The sequence below is a fragment of the Mizuhopecten yessoensis genome, unplaced genomic scaffold (genome assembly GCF_002113885.1).
Source record: "Mizuhopecten yessoensis strain PY_sf001 unplaced genomic scaffold, ASM211388v2 scaffold10885, whole genome shotgun sequence".
Lineage (NCBI taxonomy): Eukaryota > Metazoa > Mollusca > Bivalvia > Pectinida > Pectinidae > Mizuhopecten > Mizuhopecten yessoensis.
This window is the reverse complement of record NW_018408770.1, coordinates 1,284,612-1,302,299: the sequence shown is the minus strand read 5'-3', so window position 1 is coordinate 1,302,299 and position 17,688 is coordinate 1,284,612. Positions and strand designations below refer to the sequence as shown.

Below are 17,688 nucleotides of genomic sequence, written 5' to 3'. Positions count from 1 at the left end.
TGCTGCATTTTAACTTTCACCTTTATCAACCATTAAAGCAAACATTATAAGCACCTTAGTAACATACAGCAGTTAAATATGTGAGGCTAAATTAACACTGGGCGTATATGGATTTTACCGGCAAGGGAAATTTTTGACTCAGTAAAAATGTATACAGTAAGTCAAGCCATGAAGCTATAGATATGGCCATGGAAACATAAGTTAAATTAGGGCATGGAACTTTAGGTATGTGTATAGCCATGGAGATATAAGTTACACAATGTAGCTTTAGGTATGTGTTTGACCAAGGAGATAAAAGTTCAACCATAAAGCTATATATGTACATGTACATATGTATGTGTTTGACCATGGAAATGTAAGTTAAATCCCGAATTAAGCTATATATATGTGTGTGTTTGACCAAGGAGATAAAAATTCAACCATAAAGCTATATATGTACATGTACATATGTATGTGTTTGACCATGGAAATATAAGTTAAATCATGAAGCTATATATATGTGTTTGACCATGGAAATGTAAGTTAAACCATGAAGCTATATATATGTGTGTTTGACCAAGGAGATAAAAGTTCAACCATAAAGCTATATATGTACATGTACATATGTATGTGTTTGACCATGGAAATGTAAGTTAAATCCCGAAGTTATATATATGTGTTTGACCATGGAAATATAAGCTAAACCATGAAGCTATATATATGTTTGTTTGACCAAGGAGATAAAAGTTAAACCATAAAGCTATATTATATACATGTACATATGTATGTGTTTGACCATGGAAATATAAGTTAAACCATGAAGCTATATGTATGTGTTTGACTATGGAAATGTAAGCTAAATCATGGTGCTATATATATGTGTTTGACCATGGAGATATAAGTTAAATCATGATGCTTTTTATGTGTTTGACCATGGAGATATAAGTTAATTCATGAAGCTATGGGTATATGTATGTGTTTGACAATGGAAATATAAATTAAACCATGAAGCTATGTGTATGTGTTTGGCCATGGAAATATAAGTTAAATCATGAAGCTATATATATGTGTTTAATCATGGAAATAAAAGTTAACCCATGAAGCTATGGGTATATGTATGTGTTTGACCATGGAGATATAAGTTAAATCATGAAGCTATATATATGTGTTTGACTATGGAGATATAAGTTACACAATGAAGCTATATATATGTGCTTGGCCATGAAGATATAAGTTACACAATGAAGCTATATATATGTGTTTGGCCATGGAGATATAAGTTAAATCATGAAGCTATATATATGTGTTTGACCATGGAGATATGGGTGTTTGGCCATGGAAATATAAGTTAAATCATGAAGCTATATATATGTGTTTGACCATGGAGATATAAATTAAACCATGAAGCTATATATATGTGTTTGGCCATGGAGATATAAGTTAAATCATGAAGCTATATATATGTGTTTGACCATGGAGATATGTGTGTTTGACCATGGATATGTAAGTTAAACCATGAAGCTATATATGTGTGTTTGACTATGGAGATATGAGTTAAATCAAGCTATATATATATATATGTGTTGGACCATGGCGATATATAGAGGTTACACAACGAGTGGTTGTTGAATATGGTATTTATTTACCTTGAGTTAGTTAATTTTCAAAAGTTACAAAAGACACGAGCTTTAGCGAGTGTCTTTCTTTAACTTTTGAAAATTAACTAACGAGAGTGAAAAAAATACTATACTCAACAACCACGAGTCGTGTGATCTGTTTCTACCATAATCTATAGAATACACACTTGTGTTTGTTGACAAGGCTAGCGTAGTGATATGACCCATATGTAAAAAGTCACTCATTAATATTCAAAAATGACTTTTTCTTTTACAAATTTAATAATTTTCAAAATTAATGTTTCGGCAACAACTTCGTGAAAAATAAAATAAATGAACGACTTTAAATATTGAGAGTATGCAATATTGCATTAATTAATATAAATTAACCACGGACTATATGCGGTCACACTAATTTGCGCCATAGGTGCGCCATAGGAGTTTTGCGCGCCATAGCAAAATGTGAGTGTTTTATCCACAGAATATTTTGATTTTTCCATTGGTATACTCATTTAACATGTTTTGGTAAAGTATCATTTAAAAAAAAATTGTACTTTGTTAGAAAATCGATCTTGATTACGAAGCACTTTTACACTAATTAGCGCCATACGTGTTTTTTCACGCCATAGCTAAATATAAGAATTATTTTCAGCAATTAACTGTGTTTTTCCTTTGGTATATGCAATATACAGGTTTTGGTAAAGTTTCATTCTTAATAAATGTTTATTTTGTTAGTAAATCGACAAAATATTTCTTCGCGATTCACAAGTCAATTTCAAGGGAAGTAACTCGTACATTTGCTAAAAACGCCATAGCAATCAATAAGACATGACTAGTACTTGACTGTTTTTTTTATTTATGATTTGTAAACATAGAATAAATTACAAAAACATTAAAGACAATGAAAATATTTATTAATTACACATGTACAATACAATTTATTTATGAGTACAAACATAAAATAATTTACACATAGCTCTGAAACAGAAATTAATAACATATTTTATGTAAATCTCACACATTTTATAAATTATTTACAACACTTTATTACATACTCTTACATGACAGTATCTCTCCAGACGAGTAACATAGCTGCTCCCAAAGACTGCAAACTTGGCCATAGTTGAGGATTGATAGGTATGAATTGGTATGTTTCACTGTAGGAGGAAGGTCACAGAATGAACACATCTGGTGGTTGCTCTTATTTATACCATGTGAAACAAGGGACGGCTTACCAGTTGTCTTTGTTAATCAGCAACCAATTAATAGTGTTTTCTTAAGGGCTGATCATATGAACCAGTGTTCACCATCACCATTATTTTTCTCACTCAGTCGGAAACTGCTGGAGTGATTCCTGATTTGAATAGAATACACACTTGTGTTTGTTGACAAGGCTAGCGTAGTGATATGACCCATATGTAAAAAGTCACTCATTAATATTCAAAAATGACTTTTTCTTTTACAAATTTAATAATTTTCAAAATTAATGTTTCGGCAACAACTTCGTGAAAAATAAAATAAATGAACGACTTTAAATATTGAGAGTATGCAATATTGCATTAATTAATATAAATTAACCACGGACTATATGCGGTCACACTAATTTGCGCCATAGGTGCGCCATAGGAGTTTTGCGCGCCATAGCAAAATGTGAGTGTTTTATCCACAGAATATTTTGATTTTTCCATTGGTATACTCATTTAACATGTTTTGGTAAAGTATCATTTAAAAAAAAATTGTACTTTGTTAGAAAATCGATCTTGATTACGAAGCACTTTTACACTAATTAGCGCCATACGTGTTTTTTCACGCCATAGCAAAATATAAGAATTATTTTCAGCAATTAACTGTGTTTTTCCTTTGGTATATGCAATATACAGGTTTTGGTAAAGTTTCATTCTTAATAAATGTTTATTTTGTTAGTAAATCGACAAAATATTTCTTCGCGATTCACAAGTCAATTTCAAGGGAAGTAACTCGTACATTTGCTAAAAACGCCATAGCAATCAATAAGACATGACTAGTACTTGACTGTTTTTTTTATTTATGATTTGTAAACATAGAATAAATTACAAAAACATTAAAGACAATGAAAATATTTATTAATTACACATGTACAATACAATTTATTTATGAGTACAAACATAAAATAATTTACACATAGCTCTGAAACAGAAATTAATAACATATTTTATGTAAATCTCACACATTTTATAAATTATTTACAACACTTTATTACATACTCTTACATGACAGTATCTCTCCAGACGAGTAACATAGCTGCTCCCAAAGACTGCAAACTTGGCCATAGTTGAGGATTGATAGGTATGAATTGGTATGTTTCACTGTAGGAGGAAGGTCACAGAATGAACACATCTGGTGGTTGCTCTTATTTATACCATGTGAAACAAGGGACGGCTTACCAGTTGTCTTTGTTAATCAGCAACCAATTAATAGTGTTTTCTTAAGGGCTGATCATATGAACCAGTGTTCACCATCACCATTATTTTTCTCATATTTGCTAAAAAATCTTTACACATTTGAAATTAAAAAAACTGTAGAACTCTTGGCCATATGAAATGTTTCCAGACTCAACGACGAGGACGTGGTTCTACATTGAGTCCATACAATTTTATTAAGCATTTAATTTCAAGTCAAAATGTATTTAATGATCAAATGAACAAACAAACAAAATATTTAAAAAAAAATGTTACATGTTTCAATTTATCAACATATTTAATGCAATGAAGTCTTTCAAAATATAAAAATGTCATTAAATCATTGATATGCAATTCCCATGCCTAACCATTCCTAACATGTTTGTCCTATCCTATATAAGTGAACTAGCTACAAGAGTGTGGACAATGTCCAAAGGTACGCAGTGCAGTCCCCAAAATTGCACTCTTGCAGTCTAGCCCTAATAACCTGGTTTAATGGTATGTATAGGAAATGGATAGCATTGAATTTTACAATAAAAAAAAACATCAAGTTAAATGTTTACAAAACATCTGGATGAGACAATAAAAAATCTATTAAGTTAAATAAAACAGGCATTAAGTGAAATGTTTACAAAACATCTGGATGAAAACAATAAAACAATCAGTTAAATACAAAATGCACTAAGTGAAATATTTACAAAACATCCGAGCATTTACGCACAAGGCGGGCTGCAGATGAAAACCTATCTATAAAAAAGCACTAAGTGATATGTTTGGCTCGTTTGTTTGTTGTTGTGGTTGTTTTTGAATTTCTGACTCTTTTAACTTGGCCAGGTTTTTTTGCCACTTTTGCTGTTACAGGTAATTGTAAAGTACCATCTGTTGATGTTACATGTTTTGTGTCAGCTGGTACAAATTTCAGGAACTTCAGCATTTGTTTCCTTCGTGATTCTGAGTTCATTTCCATCCAAACTGTATGGAATATACGTAAGGATGCTGCTTCTGGGGCCAGTTCGAAATTACCCCTTCCATGAAGGGAGCCTCTGATATCAATTAATTGAGTTTCATTAATTTCCTGTAACCTCTCTACTAATTGTGGTAGTTTTGATATCTGCCAATTACCTAACAGTTTTATTTTGTTATTCATGCTTTCACAATTGTTGTTTTTCCAAAAAAGTGGGATGGTGGGGATCGCTAATCTTGGCAAAAAAACATGGTGAAACAGCACTGGGAGCAATTTTTCCGAAAGATATTTCCCCCCAATACTTCCATATGTTTCAATGTTTTTCAAGGAACATTATACGAGTGTTAACTGTTAGAATTCCTTCTTTTCCGAAAAGACTAGACAACAATTTCTTTTTCGTAGGCTCTGGAATTTCAGATTTTTCTAAGTTTCTGTTCGCATTTTCTTCTAAATGCCGAGTGCATAATACATGTTGGGAATTTGGGAAAGAAGTTTGAATAGCATTAACCAGGGCCCTTTCTTCGTCAGTTCCAAAAACTATCTTTGTGGTAGGAAAGCCAAACCCTAACACTGCCCTTAGTTTTGACAAGAAGTCACAATAGGTTGTGTATGACCCATCCCAATGTAAATATGTAGGCCCAAGAATAATGGGAGAGTTAAATTAATTGGCTTACCTTTGTACTTATCATAAATCATAATAATCTTAACCCCATTAACAGTAGTCATCAAATATCATAATTACCTGAACCCCATTAACAGAAATTATATATCATAAATACCTGAACCCCATTAAAATTGTGATTAATAATAGTCAATCAAATTTAAGATCTACATGTACAGCAAGTCATTAACCTGAGATGCCACACCCCCTGCATTGGATTGGATGAAAGCATCTTAACATATAATATATAAGAGAAAATGATTTTTCTATTTTCATTAATCATTACTTTGACCAGTCTTTCTATTCAAATCAACATTTTCAAAATGGAATCTCTTTCCAGAGCTATGGTACACTACCTGAGACATGACCCTAACGCTCCCTTAGATGATGCAGCATCTGTTTCAGTGAACCACATATTGGAGATCTTCAACATCAACAGAGATACCTTAGACACCATCATCAACCTACCTACAGATAAGCAACGTCTCTTTCTCTCACCATGCCACAACTTCATACGTGCAGCATCCGGCCACAGCAATCCTGTCAGACTCCATCTCCTGGGATCTCCCATCACCAACCCTTCATCAGTAAAGAATGGTACCCATGGCACATCAAAGAAGGCTTTACCAATCATCCAGAAAGAAGGACTACAGAAGATGAACCGCCAATATATACACTTTGCGAAGAACAAGACTTGCCTGAAGAAGGGATCTGATGTCATCATTACCCTAGATGTACCAAAGTACCTACGAGCTGGGATGAAACTATACCGCCTTGACAATGGGAACATTGCAGCCAGTGGTAACAGAGACAATCTTATCAAACCTGTGTACTTTAAGTGTGTGACTATTAGATAGACTGTGGATGTGGATAATGTATAACATTGTGTGCTGTGTAAATTTAGATGTATAATTGGTGAATTCAATAAAGATTATACTTGTGTTGTACAAATGTTATTAATTAATCTGTTCATTAAATAAATCAATGTATATTTATAATATTTAAAAATGTGTTATTCTCTTTAATGTTTCTGTGATTGATATTTAAGTAGATGTAATAAATAACCTGTTGTAAATAAATTCTAAAATTAATATAAAATTTGTACTAGTCATGTCTTATTGATTGCTATGGCGTTTTTAGCAAATGTACGAGTTACTTCCCTTGAAATTGACTTGTGAATCGCGAAGAAATATTTTGTCGTTTTACTCACAAAATAAACATTTTTTAAGAATGAAACTTTACCAAAACCTGTATATTGCATATACCAAAGGAAAAACACAGTTAATTGCTGAAAATAATTCTTATATTTAGCTATGGCGTGAAAAAACACGTATGGCGCTAATTAGTGTAAAAGTGCTTCGTAATCAAGATCGATTTTCTAACAAAGTACACATTTTTTTTAAATGATCCTTTACCAAAACATGTTAAATGAGTATACCAATGGAAAAATCAAAATATTTTGTGGATAAAACACTCACATTTTGCTATGGCGCGCAAAAACTCCTATGGCGCACCTATGGCGCTAAATCTCCTATGGCGCTAATTAGTGAGACCCGACTATATGCGCGTAAGCATATCGTAAGAAGTCTGCTTCCCGCCAAGTGATGAAGACGAACTAGTCGCTGTCAATGTCCAAAACCATATAGGCCTGGGACGTTTCTTCGTGAGGTTCTATTGTTTTTGTTTATAGTGAGAGTTCCGCCATAGACAGGCCCTTCAGATATTGATAACGGGACATCGGGAGAACGAAATATTTTCCGACACTTAGCAATTTTGCCTGAAACTAGCGATAAAATCTTTAAGCATCATCTTCTTTTGGTATTGCCTTAATAACCCCCTTTTCCCATCGCATAACCTCACAAAAGTCACCAACATTTGCCGGATGTTGACAGCAGACGACGTAAACAAAACAGCACGCGGCAAAAAGCATGAGTTATAAACCACACGTGGTATATGATCTTCCGTAGCTTTGATTGGTCGAGAAGATGAACCTTGACCAGACGACTTTTTCACACGCTTTTTGCCGCGTGCTGTTTTGTTTACGTCGTCTGCTGTCAACATCCGGCAAACGTTGGTGACTTTTGTGAGATTATGCGATGGGAAAAGGGGGTTATTAAGGCAATACCAAAAGAAGATGATGATTAAAGATGTGATCGCTAGTTTCAGGCAAAATTCCTACAGACGCTCGATATCGCTTCGACGCCATACCGTCGCGTGTCCAGGTCGTGAAACCAAAAGACGTAAGATATATGTCTCTGTGAAACCTAAACAAGATCTTGAACAGTGTCGGAAAATATTTAGTTCTCCCGATGTCCCGTTATCAATATTTGGAGGGTCTGTCTATGGCGGAACTCTCACTATAAACAAAAACAATAGAACCTCACGAAGAAACGTCCCAGGCCTATTGTTTTGGACATTAAGAGCGATTAGTTCGTCTTCATCACTTGGCTTACGCGCCATTATTAAATTTGTAAAAGAAAAGTCATTTTTGAATATTAATGAGTGACTTGTTACATATGGGTCATATTACTACGCAGCCTTGTCAACAAAATGTGTGTATTCTATTCCAGCTGTTTCCGACTGAGATTGTGGTAGAAACAGATCACACGACTCGTGGTTGTTGAGTATGGTATTCATTTCACTCTCGTTAGTTAATTTTCAAAAGTAACAGAAAGACTTTTGTAACTTTTGAAAATTAACTAACTCGAGTGAAATAAATACCATATTCAACAACCACTCGTTGTGTAACCTCTATCAGAGACGTATACGTCTCTGCCTCTGTGTATATTGTGGTAGAAAAGATAAATCGTGAAGCTATATATATGTGTTTGGCCATGGAGATATAAGTTAAATCATGAATCTATATATACGTTTTTGGCCATGGATTTATAAATTAAACCATGGTGCTATATATATGTGTTTGACCATGGAAATATAAGTTACGCAATGAAGCTTTAGGTATGTGTTTGACTAAGTTAAACCATGAAGCTATAGGTATATGTACGTGTTTGACCACAGGTAATAGACACAACATATCCTATGCCTATATTCTAATATGTAATTAGTACTAATTACATATTAGAATATAGGCATAGGATATGTTGTGTCTATTACCTGTGTGTTTGACCATGGAGATATATTAGTTAGCCATGGATCCCTGTCTGCTCACTCATGCTCTCTGCACCACTGAAAGATGTCATGGCAAGTTTGAATGCATGCATATAGCTTTTTTATTGGCATGGTCTTAGTTAAAAACAAGAATTTCGGTAAAACTGATGGATTATATTCCCTGCAAGACACCAGACTAGAAAAATGGTTATGTGCTACCTATTTTCACATGAAACGTATCATGCCTCACTACCCTTTACTATTGTTATCACTGACATTACCTAACTGTGTAAAGTGAATGAACTCCAAAGTAGTATGCAACAAACCATGTTTTCATCCCACGTTTGCTTACCTTGGAGATAAGTTAAGATTTGGAAAACAATTTGACCATTGAACATTATGAGACCCTGTCCTGGGACATATGCACCCATAGATGGTACAGGACATCATGACCTGCCATTCTACATGTATCCATAAAATTTCATAGGGTTACTTCAGCAGGTCAGAGGTTGTGGCCACTGTCTTAATTACTGTCCTCGATGGAAGAGAGGAAATTGTTTTTGCAGTAGACATATTGGATCCCTGTTCTCATGCTCAAACCCAGATTCTGTGTTGAGGTCAACTTTCTGATCCACCAATGGCATTTTATCAATAATTTGGTTATGAATTTTGGAGTGCCTGAAAGCCAGCTACCGTTTCAAAAGTTTTCACTTGACTTTTTGACCATGTTACAGGATTTAGGAGAGTTACAAGAAAGTTAGTGGAAGCACAGAATTCATGCTTGAGCATGGTATGATATCATTGATACGGGCCCTTACATTTAATACCTGTACACAAAGATATCCAATAAATGCATACGTATATAGTATAAATACATACCTGTTCCCAATACCATCTGTGCAGTTGGATCTGAAAGAGAACCAATTGCTTTTACAATTTCCATTAACTTCCATTGAAAGAAAATTGATGTTTCCTCAAGTTTAACATTCAAATGAACTTAAATCCAATAAATTCTTTTTTTAAATTCATACCATGTAGTATTATTAAATTCGTTAAAATAATTACATTAGAATTTATTCCTATAAAATAACCGGAAGAGTTGTTTACTAAAAGAATCATAATTACCCTGTCATTATAATAGGGTAAGGTCACACCCTTTTTATGTCTTCAGAAGAGATGCACTATTGCAGATGCATATTACGAAACTTAACCACTAAGAACTAGCTATTATTTATTGTTTGCTTATGTCATTTAATCATATCATTATTTTTTCTCCAAGATAAATCATATTTTATGAGTGGTAATACATGTATAAGCCCGGGTTAAACATGATTAATTGAGAAGAATCAAAGAATCCTGTTTACCGACCACACAGGCAATACATATCTAATGCCGAAATAAAACTACAATCCATTTGTAAACATGCTCATATTGTTACGGCATTGCTGTCGTCTGCTTCAGTCAGTGCATGATGTCCATTTGTCTAGAAAGATTTTTAAATAAGGGAAATCTGATTGGGGACATTATACAATTATGGACTTCAGGTGAGGTATATCCATAATTGTTTTAACTTGTCCGAACAATTTTCACCGAGAAAGAAGGACCGAGGTGAATATTGTTCAAACCAGGTCTGTAAATCAGGGATAGACTGAAACTGAAGTCCACAATTGTTTAATTATATGACATTTTACAATGAGATTAATCATTTTTCATGTCATAAATAAATGGATCGCATGGACTATTTTGGAATCACAGAGTGAAAATAACATACACAATTTCAGATTTGATTCATGTGATATTTAATTCATGTAAATATTATTTGCACAACTGACATCATCAATAGCATCACATATTTCAGAATTTGATGAGATAATTAATTTGTAGTTGAATTAAGTAGTGTGATTTGTAACAGATTTACAGACTGGCTGGGAAATTATATATACGTGTATATAGGCTTATTTTAGTAGTGGTCTGTAACACTTTTCTATATACATGTATATACATTTAACTGTAGGTCGAGATCTGTAACACTTTTCTATAACAAATATCTAAATTTTGTTTGGCTGCTAATCGATGGCTGGGAAATTACCTAGGCCTATTTTTAGTAGCGGTTTAAAACACTTTTCTATTTATAGGTTGAGGTCTGTGACACTTTTCTATTCATAGAACGAGGTCTGTAACAGATTTACCGACCGGTCACATGACGTTGCTCCTTCAATCAGGATTATAAAAATGAGATATAATAATATCAATTATTTGTATATTTATATTTTAGTTAAGGTATCTCCAAATTGGTGTTCATATTTTAGCTAAGAATGTTTTTTTTGTTCACTTACACATCCTAGGATCGCTCCAACTTGTGGTGCCATTATTGTGATTGATGTAGTAGACTTGTCCCTCAGGGGTGTCTGTCTGCTCCCAGCCATCTGGGAGGGAATCACCTCTCTCTGACATCCCACTGGCTAGCTGCAAAAAAAAATAATATCAATCCTAGAATTTTAATCTGGCAGTGGATAAATTTTAAGTTAAACCTATAATGAACACATTAGATCATAAGAAGTCAAATTCTTGCTACCAGCGAAAGAGAGGAAGTTATACCACTGAATTAGATTATCTAAGTCTGTGGTAATACTGATCACTAAACTAAATGATAAAGTCTAAAAGAAAATACTTGTGTTTCCGATATCATCCTCAGAAAAAATATGGTATGTACAAATTTAGATATAAACGCAATTTGATTTTTTCATTTTGGAAAATAGTTTTACTATGCTTATATAGAGCATGAGTTCTGACTTGAACAGTGCATATCACTCAATGGCTTATACTTATACAATAACTTTTGGGTAGGCACAAAAATCTTGGGTAGTATGGTTAGTGAGAATGTAGTAGTGTAAATTTAAAATTATATAAGTGCTTAGCGATTTGTGTTAGGTGTGTAGGAAGTATCATGCTGTGTCAGCTCCCTCTTGCTGTAGGGTGATGGTCAGCTGTGGGGATACCCCACTGGGAACTAGCTGGGCTTGACACTTCACCTATGTAGATATTTGCTTTGGTTTTGGAAATTTAACGTATTATTTTTAATTGATAATAATCACTTAGAGAACATTTTGTCATTTGGTAGTACATAATGTGTAGTTTCAGACACTTTTTTTATTATTTGAAACTATTCAATAGTTTTGAAGTTGTATTGATTCATCAGTCATTTGAAGTGGCTTAAATCCATATAATTCAATATTGTATTTATATCTATGTCATTGGTAAAAGTTTAATCATATCATTATAAACTTGAGAATATCTTCTTTTATATTCAGTGTATAAGTCTTTTGTATCAGTTATGATTTGTTTGTAAATAAGTTTAAAATTCAGTAAGAAACAGTGTTCTAGATTGGCTGTTAAACCCATAGATAGCTCCGTTTTCAAAGTAGGATAATATCCTATAATTGACAATTAGACAAGGTACCACACACAACTTTTTAACATCAGTCTGTTTATTATCCTTCAGTCTGTTTGTTATCCATATAAGGTTAAGGTCAAAGCAATGTGTCAGAGGTTAAAGGCAATGATCTCCAGGTTTCACCAACACCATCAAAAAGACCATTATGCAAATACATTGTAATTCCTACAATGAGGGTTGAGGGTTCTGAAATACAGGTGTCAGCCTACTCTAATTAAATACTCTTTGCCCTAGGTCATTTCGCTCTAGGTTGATTTGCCCTAAAAATATTTTTAGATCAAACTTTGTTTAGTCCTGTTTGGTTGTGTTAGACTAATACAATCTCATTTAAAGGTTTCCTAGCTCTTCCTTAAGGCCCGGTCACACAGCCCTCCACGGGCGTATCGCGGCCGAATCACGGCCAAAAATTTCTGCCCGTGAAGCAGACGCTGTTGGACGCTTTGAGGTCGCGATAAAGACGCGATACAGCCGTACTTTACCCGTCGTTACACGCGGTAAGAAATTCACACGCGGTTGGCCGCGCGAAAAAGTTTTGGGCTGCCCAAAAATTTAGACCGCGGGTAATCGGGGGCGGTACACGTGGTACACACGCGGTAAAGACGCGGTACAGACGCGGAACGAACGTGCTAGGACGTGCTACGGCCGCGGTTAAGACGTGGTTACACGCGGTAGGACGCGAAATTTTAGCGGGTAATCGCGGGTGGAGCACGGTCATAGCACGTTTGTTCCGCGTCTGTACCGCGTTGTTATCACGTGCATTAGCGTGTGTACCGCGTGTAAACACGGACAAACGCCTTTCTCCGCGTAAACAGCGCGCCCCAATACCGGCCTAATCACGTTCAATTGCGTCTTGTACACGTCCCAAATACGATTGTCCACGGCCTAATCGCGTCCGTACAACGTCTGATTTTAGGTATATAAAAAGCGCGATTTGCCGAGCATTCGTCAGTTGTGCTCCAGACGTCAAGGGGTGAACATAGATCCCCGTCACCGTAATGACCTCGTCTTGCTGCTCCAGCAGCATCAGAACCAAGTGGTACGGCTGCTTTATTATACCCGTGGTAGGCCGCGGTACCGCCGTGCTTCACCCGCGATAAGGACGCGGAACAGTCGCCGGCGTCTGTTCCGCGGGCATACCACGGGTAAACCGCGGGTAAGCCAATTTTGCACATTTTCCACCACGGGCAACCGCGGGCAAAAAAAAAATCGCGAAATTTTACCCGCGATACAGACGCGAAAGGCTGTGTGACCGGGCCTTAGTCTTGTTTTGTCATTAGACTTGTACAGTCCGACAAGATCTGCACATGTACATTTTGTACATGCATGAAATTCTTAAGAATATATTTTGATAACTTAATTAATGGGCAAACTGATTTAGGGCAAAAAGACAGGTGCAAAAGGGATTACGGGTGAAACAGTTACCCGGATTTGCAGCATCCTACCATATTACAATGATTTACAGGACTTCAACACATTTTTAACCTTTTGGTTGTTAATATGCCTGACACTTGGGGCTTACAAATTTTTAGTCAGATCTAGTGAAAAATTTCAGTTTATAGTCTGCCTGAAAACAAGTGTAGGAAATCCAAATAGGAAATTGTAACGCTTTTGCAATTGGTTATAATGCTTTTTATCTAAAACCATGCACAATTTGTGCAAAAATATTCTATGAGAATGTTGCACTTATATTGGACGAAGAAACCAATATAAACGCAGAAGGGACATTAGTTTGTATAATTTATGTTGATATTGATATAATATCCTCGGGTTACCGGTTTTCGGGCACTTATATGAAGCATCCGCGATTTCGTATTTACCGGCAGAAAACTGTTGAAATTACAGAAGACTGTCATAAACATGTATGCAATGTACTAAAGGAAACAAAAAACTAGCAACATAAAACTGTATTTTAAAAAAATCAGAACAAACAATTTTTAACAAATTTCTCCCGTCGGAAGTAGCCGTCATATGTTTCCGTGTGTCTATTTTGATTTAGTGTTCAAAGAAAGATAACTCGAATACACTAAAAAGAAATTCTTTACAGTGACCTGCAGCAAGAACAAAAGCTTCCGTTTGGAATAAAAAATATCTTTGATCGTCAAATTAATTATCAAAGCAACTTTTTTTAAATTTCACATTTTTAATTGATTTTTCAAGATGTCAAATTGAACTAATTCATGTAATTTTTTAAATTTATTTATTATATTTATTTAGTTATAATATTGAATCTGTTATTTTTTTTTCTCCAGTTTTATATCGGTTTTGGTTGATGGTAAGTTATTTCTCATTTTTTTCTGTTTAAAATTGGTGAAAATTGGAAGTTCATTGCATTACAAGGTTTACGTTTCAATGAAAACACTGTTTATCGAAATAATAATAATAATAATAATAATAATAATAATAATAATAATAATAATATCTTTATTTAAGGAGGGTTACATATTTAGTACAAGACTAATCTTCCATAAGAATGTCTCCTTGGCTCTTCGGAATTGGAAGCAACAATGTTAATGGAATACGATGAGTTGGTACACAATATCAACATAGCGATATTTCTATCTCAGTCAAGTCAGTGCAATCCTGAGCTTACCTGGTGCCGGTAGTAGGAAGGGTGATATACGGCAGCGTGTATCAGAACCTAAAGATGTGCCTTGCCAGCCATATGTAAACAGTTTGGTTACTACACTAATACCAACAGCTACAATGGTCAATACTAGAGGCCTTCCGATAAAGTAAGGCGCGTTCGAATTGATTGTGCAATTGCACAGTTGGGGTTCGGAAAAACCGCGTAGGAACCCTACGAACTCGGTAAAACCCATACATGGTTTACGCATGCGCACGTTTAATGACATTTAAAAAATGTAATAAGGTCATTGTCAACTACCAAATGTTAAACTACGATTCGTATACCAATATATCGACAGGAATGACTCATGTGTTTGCAATCAATAGGTGGCCTAAATCTACATGAACTCAAACCATATATCGATCAATGACACCGACATTTACTGAACCTTTTGTAATCGCTTCTGAATCCCATTCAAGCGCAATCAGCCAATACCCGGGGCATACTATAAATAGTGAGTCTTTATATAAGGTCAGGAATTCGAAGCAAAGGAAAATGCTCAGACATTTCTTTTTTAATTTGTAGAGTCTACATGCATGTATCTACTTTTGAAAAAAAAATACATTCCCTTTGTCTTTTTTCTGATGTAAAGTTTCATATACGAAGTCTACATTGCATGGACGCCCTTTATGTATTAGCAATAGGACTATAAACATGTATAATGAATATATATGACATCAGCGAAGTCCTATTTGAGGACGGATATTAGCAATATCTTTATATCACCCATGCGTATAGATGCTGTACTGATACCTACAGTGAATGGTGGCTGATTTTGGTCATATCGCGTTGTCGCATTGGCGGGGGCGCAAACGCGACAACGCGCATGCGACAGCGCGACAAAATTAACGCGACAATGCGACAACGCAACAAAAGTAGTCTGCAAACCAGCCTGTAAGGATTTGATTTATATTACACAAGAGGTCAAGTAAGAAGTTTCGATTAAACATTAACCCTGCTTAAACATAATACAAGATTAATTATGCTAAATAATATACATTTAAACCTGGCGAACAAATAACTAAGATGTGAATCAGAAACACATCTTTTATCAACATCATATCAGAGACGTATAAATACAGAGATTGGCAACTCTCGCTGATCTCGCAAAATCACGCATGATCTACGAGTGTTTGTTTTGACAGCTTATCGACCTGGTGACGATAGTCTGGTCAGTGAGTTACCTGTGTGAGAGTTCGATCGTGTATTCGTTAGTTCGTGTCAACATGTCACTTATCCTAGATATATGGATCATATAAAGAAGCTGGTTAGAAATATAATGTTATATCTGAATACGTTTTTGAAATAAAAAGATGAACGAGAAAGGAGTGCCGGTGTCATGAAAGGAATTAACTCTCGCACATCACAGCCGCCATTTTCACATGGTTATTTTAAAGTGTATTTTCAGAGCTCAATTATCAAACTTTGCAGGTATTGTAACAACCTCATTTTAATTTCCTGGTTAGAAATATTATCATATAACTAATTTCTGAAAACTTTTTTGAAATTGTCTAAAGAAAAAAAACGGAGATAGTGTTCAAAATTTGTCATGATAGAAATAACCCTCAAAATCAGAGCCGCCATTTTAACTTGATTTCTCAGAAAAACCTGTCTTTTCACAGCTGAATTATGAAACTTTGCAAGTATTGTAACAACCTCATTTAAATTTCCTGGTTAGAAATATTATCATATAATTAATTTCTGAAAACTTTTTTGAAATTGTCTAAAGAACAAAAACGGAGATAGTGTTATCCTGAAGCCAGAATAATTACCGATATGTAAACACAGCCACGATGTGCAATCTTTCGATGTTTGGGGTTTTCTAAACTTAATCATTCAAGTTTACATTCAATGTAGCACTCCCAAACCGCATGGAAATCTCAGCTACATTTTGTAGCTACGTACGGTTTTAATGTTACGTTGATTTGCGATGTTTTCTCATGGCATAATTATGATTTGAGTTGAATGCAGCGAACCGCATATCCAATATGGCGCAGGTGAAGCGTAACTCTCGATACCAGTGACCAATGGTAAGGCCAAGAGCAAGTTGCCAATCTCTGTATTATACGTCTCTGATCATATGTATTAATCGGAGGATGAAAAGAAAAAAAATGTTGAATATGTTGGTAGACTTTTTTCCTGATACTATATAGATGCTAATCATCGGTATGAGAGGCAAGGAATTTATGCTGATGTAAGTATGTCTCTGTTTGGGCAGAGGCCAGTGAAGTCTCGCTGGTTTGGGCAATTTTTGCGATGAAATACTGAAATTTAACATTTGGTATGATATAGTACCAATAATAATAATAATAATATACAGCATTTATATAGTTGAACAATTCGTAGCTTGATCTATGTTACTGGTTTAAGACTTGTCATTTATTGAAAGGGTATGATGTATGAGTACATGTAGTCAGACTAAGTGTTTAACGGAACTAGGACTCGTTGAAAAAAGAAATCGATCACTGGATCGAAGTCTACCTGCCCTGTTACAAAAATATTGATTATAAACACTGACCACTCCTCGGAGGGTCGTATGACATAGACACGAATGAATATTTGCAGACCTTGGCAAATTAATAGAGGAATGTCTTTGTAATGATTTTGAAACCTTGGTTTCTGGTTTTTCCAGACTGGAGATACAATTGTTCAAAGCATTGTTAGCTTAAATTTGACAAAACAACTTTTAAGGTAGGAGTTTTAAAAAGTGTCCTAAAATGATTACCATGTTTGAATAAACACTTATTTAATTCATTTAATATTTTACTGTAGGCGTGAAATGTCATGGTTTTTGCAGTGCGAATGCGCCTTGCATTTCGGATAATCTCAAGAGTTACCCACT

At 34.8% G+C, this 17,688-nt stretch overlaps 1 protein-coding gene across 1 annotated transcript; it reads left to right on the top strand.

Annotated features, from left to right (window-relative positions):
• Positions 1-5,981: 5,981 nt before the first annotated feature.
• Positions 5,982-6,515, top strand: LOC110463278 (probable RNA 2'-phosphotransferase). Its single transcript, XM_021517741.1, has one exon. It carries the CDS (start codon positions 5,982-5,984, stop codon positions 6,513-6,515), a length of 534 nt encoding a protein of 177 aa, XP_021373416.1.
• Positions 6,516-17,688: the final 11,173 nt, after the last annotated feature.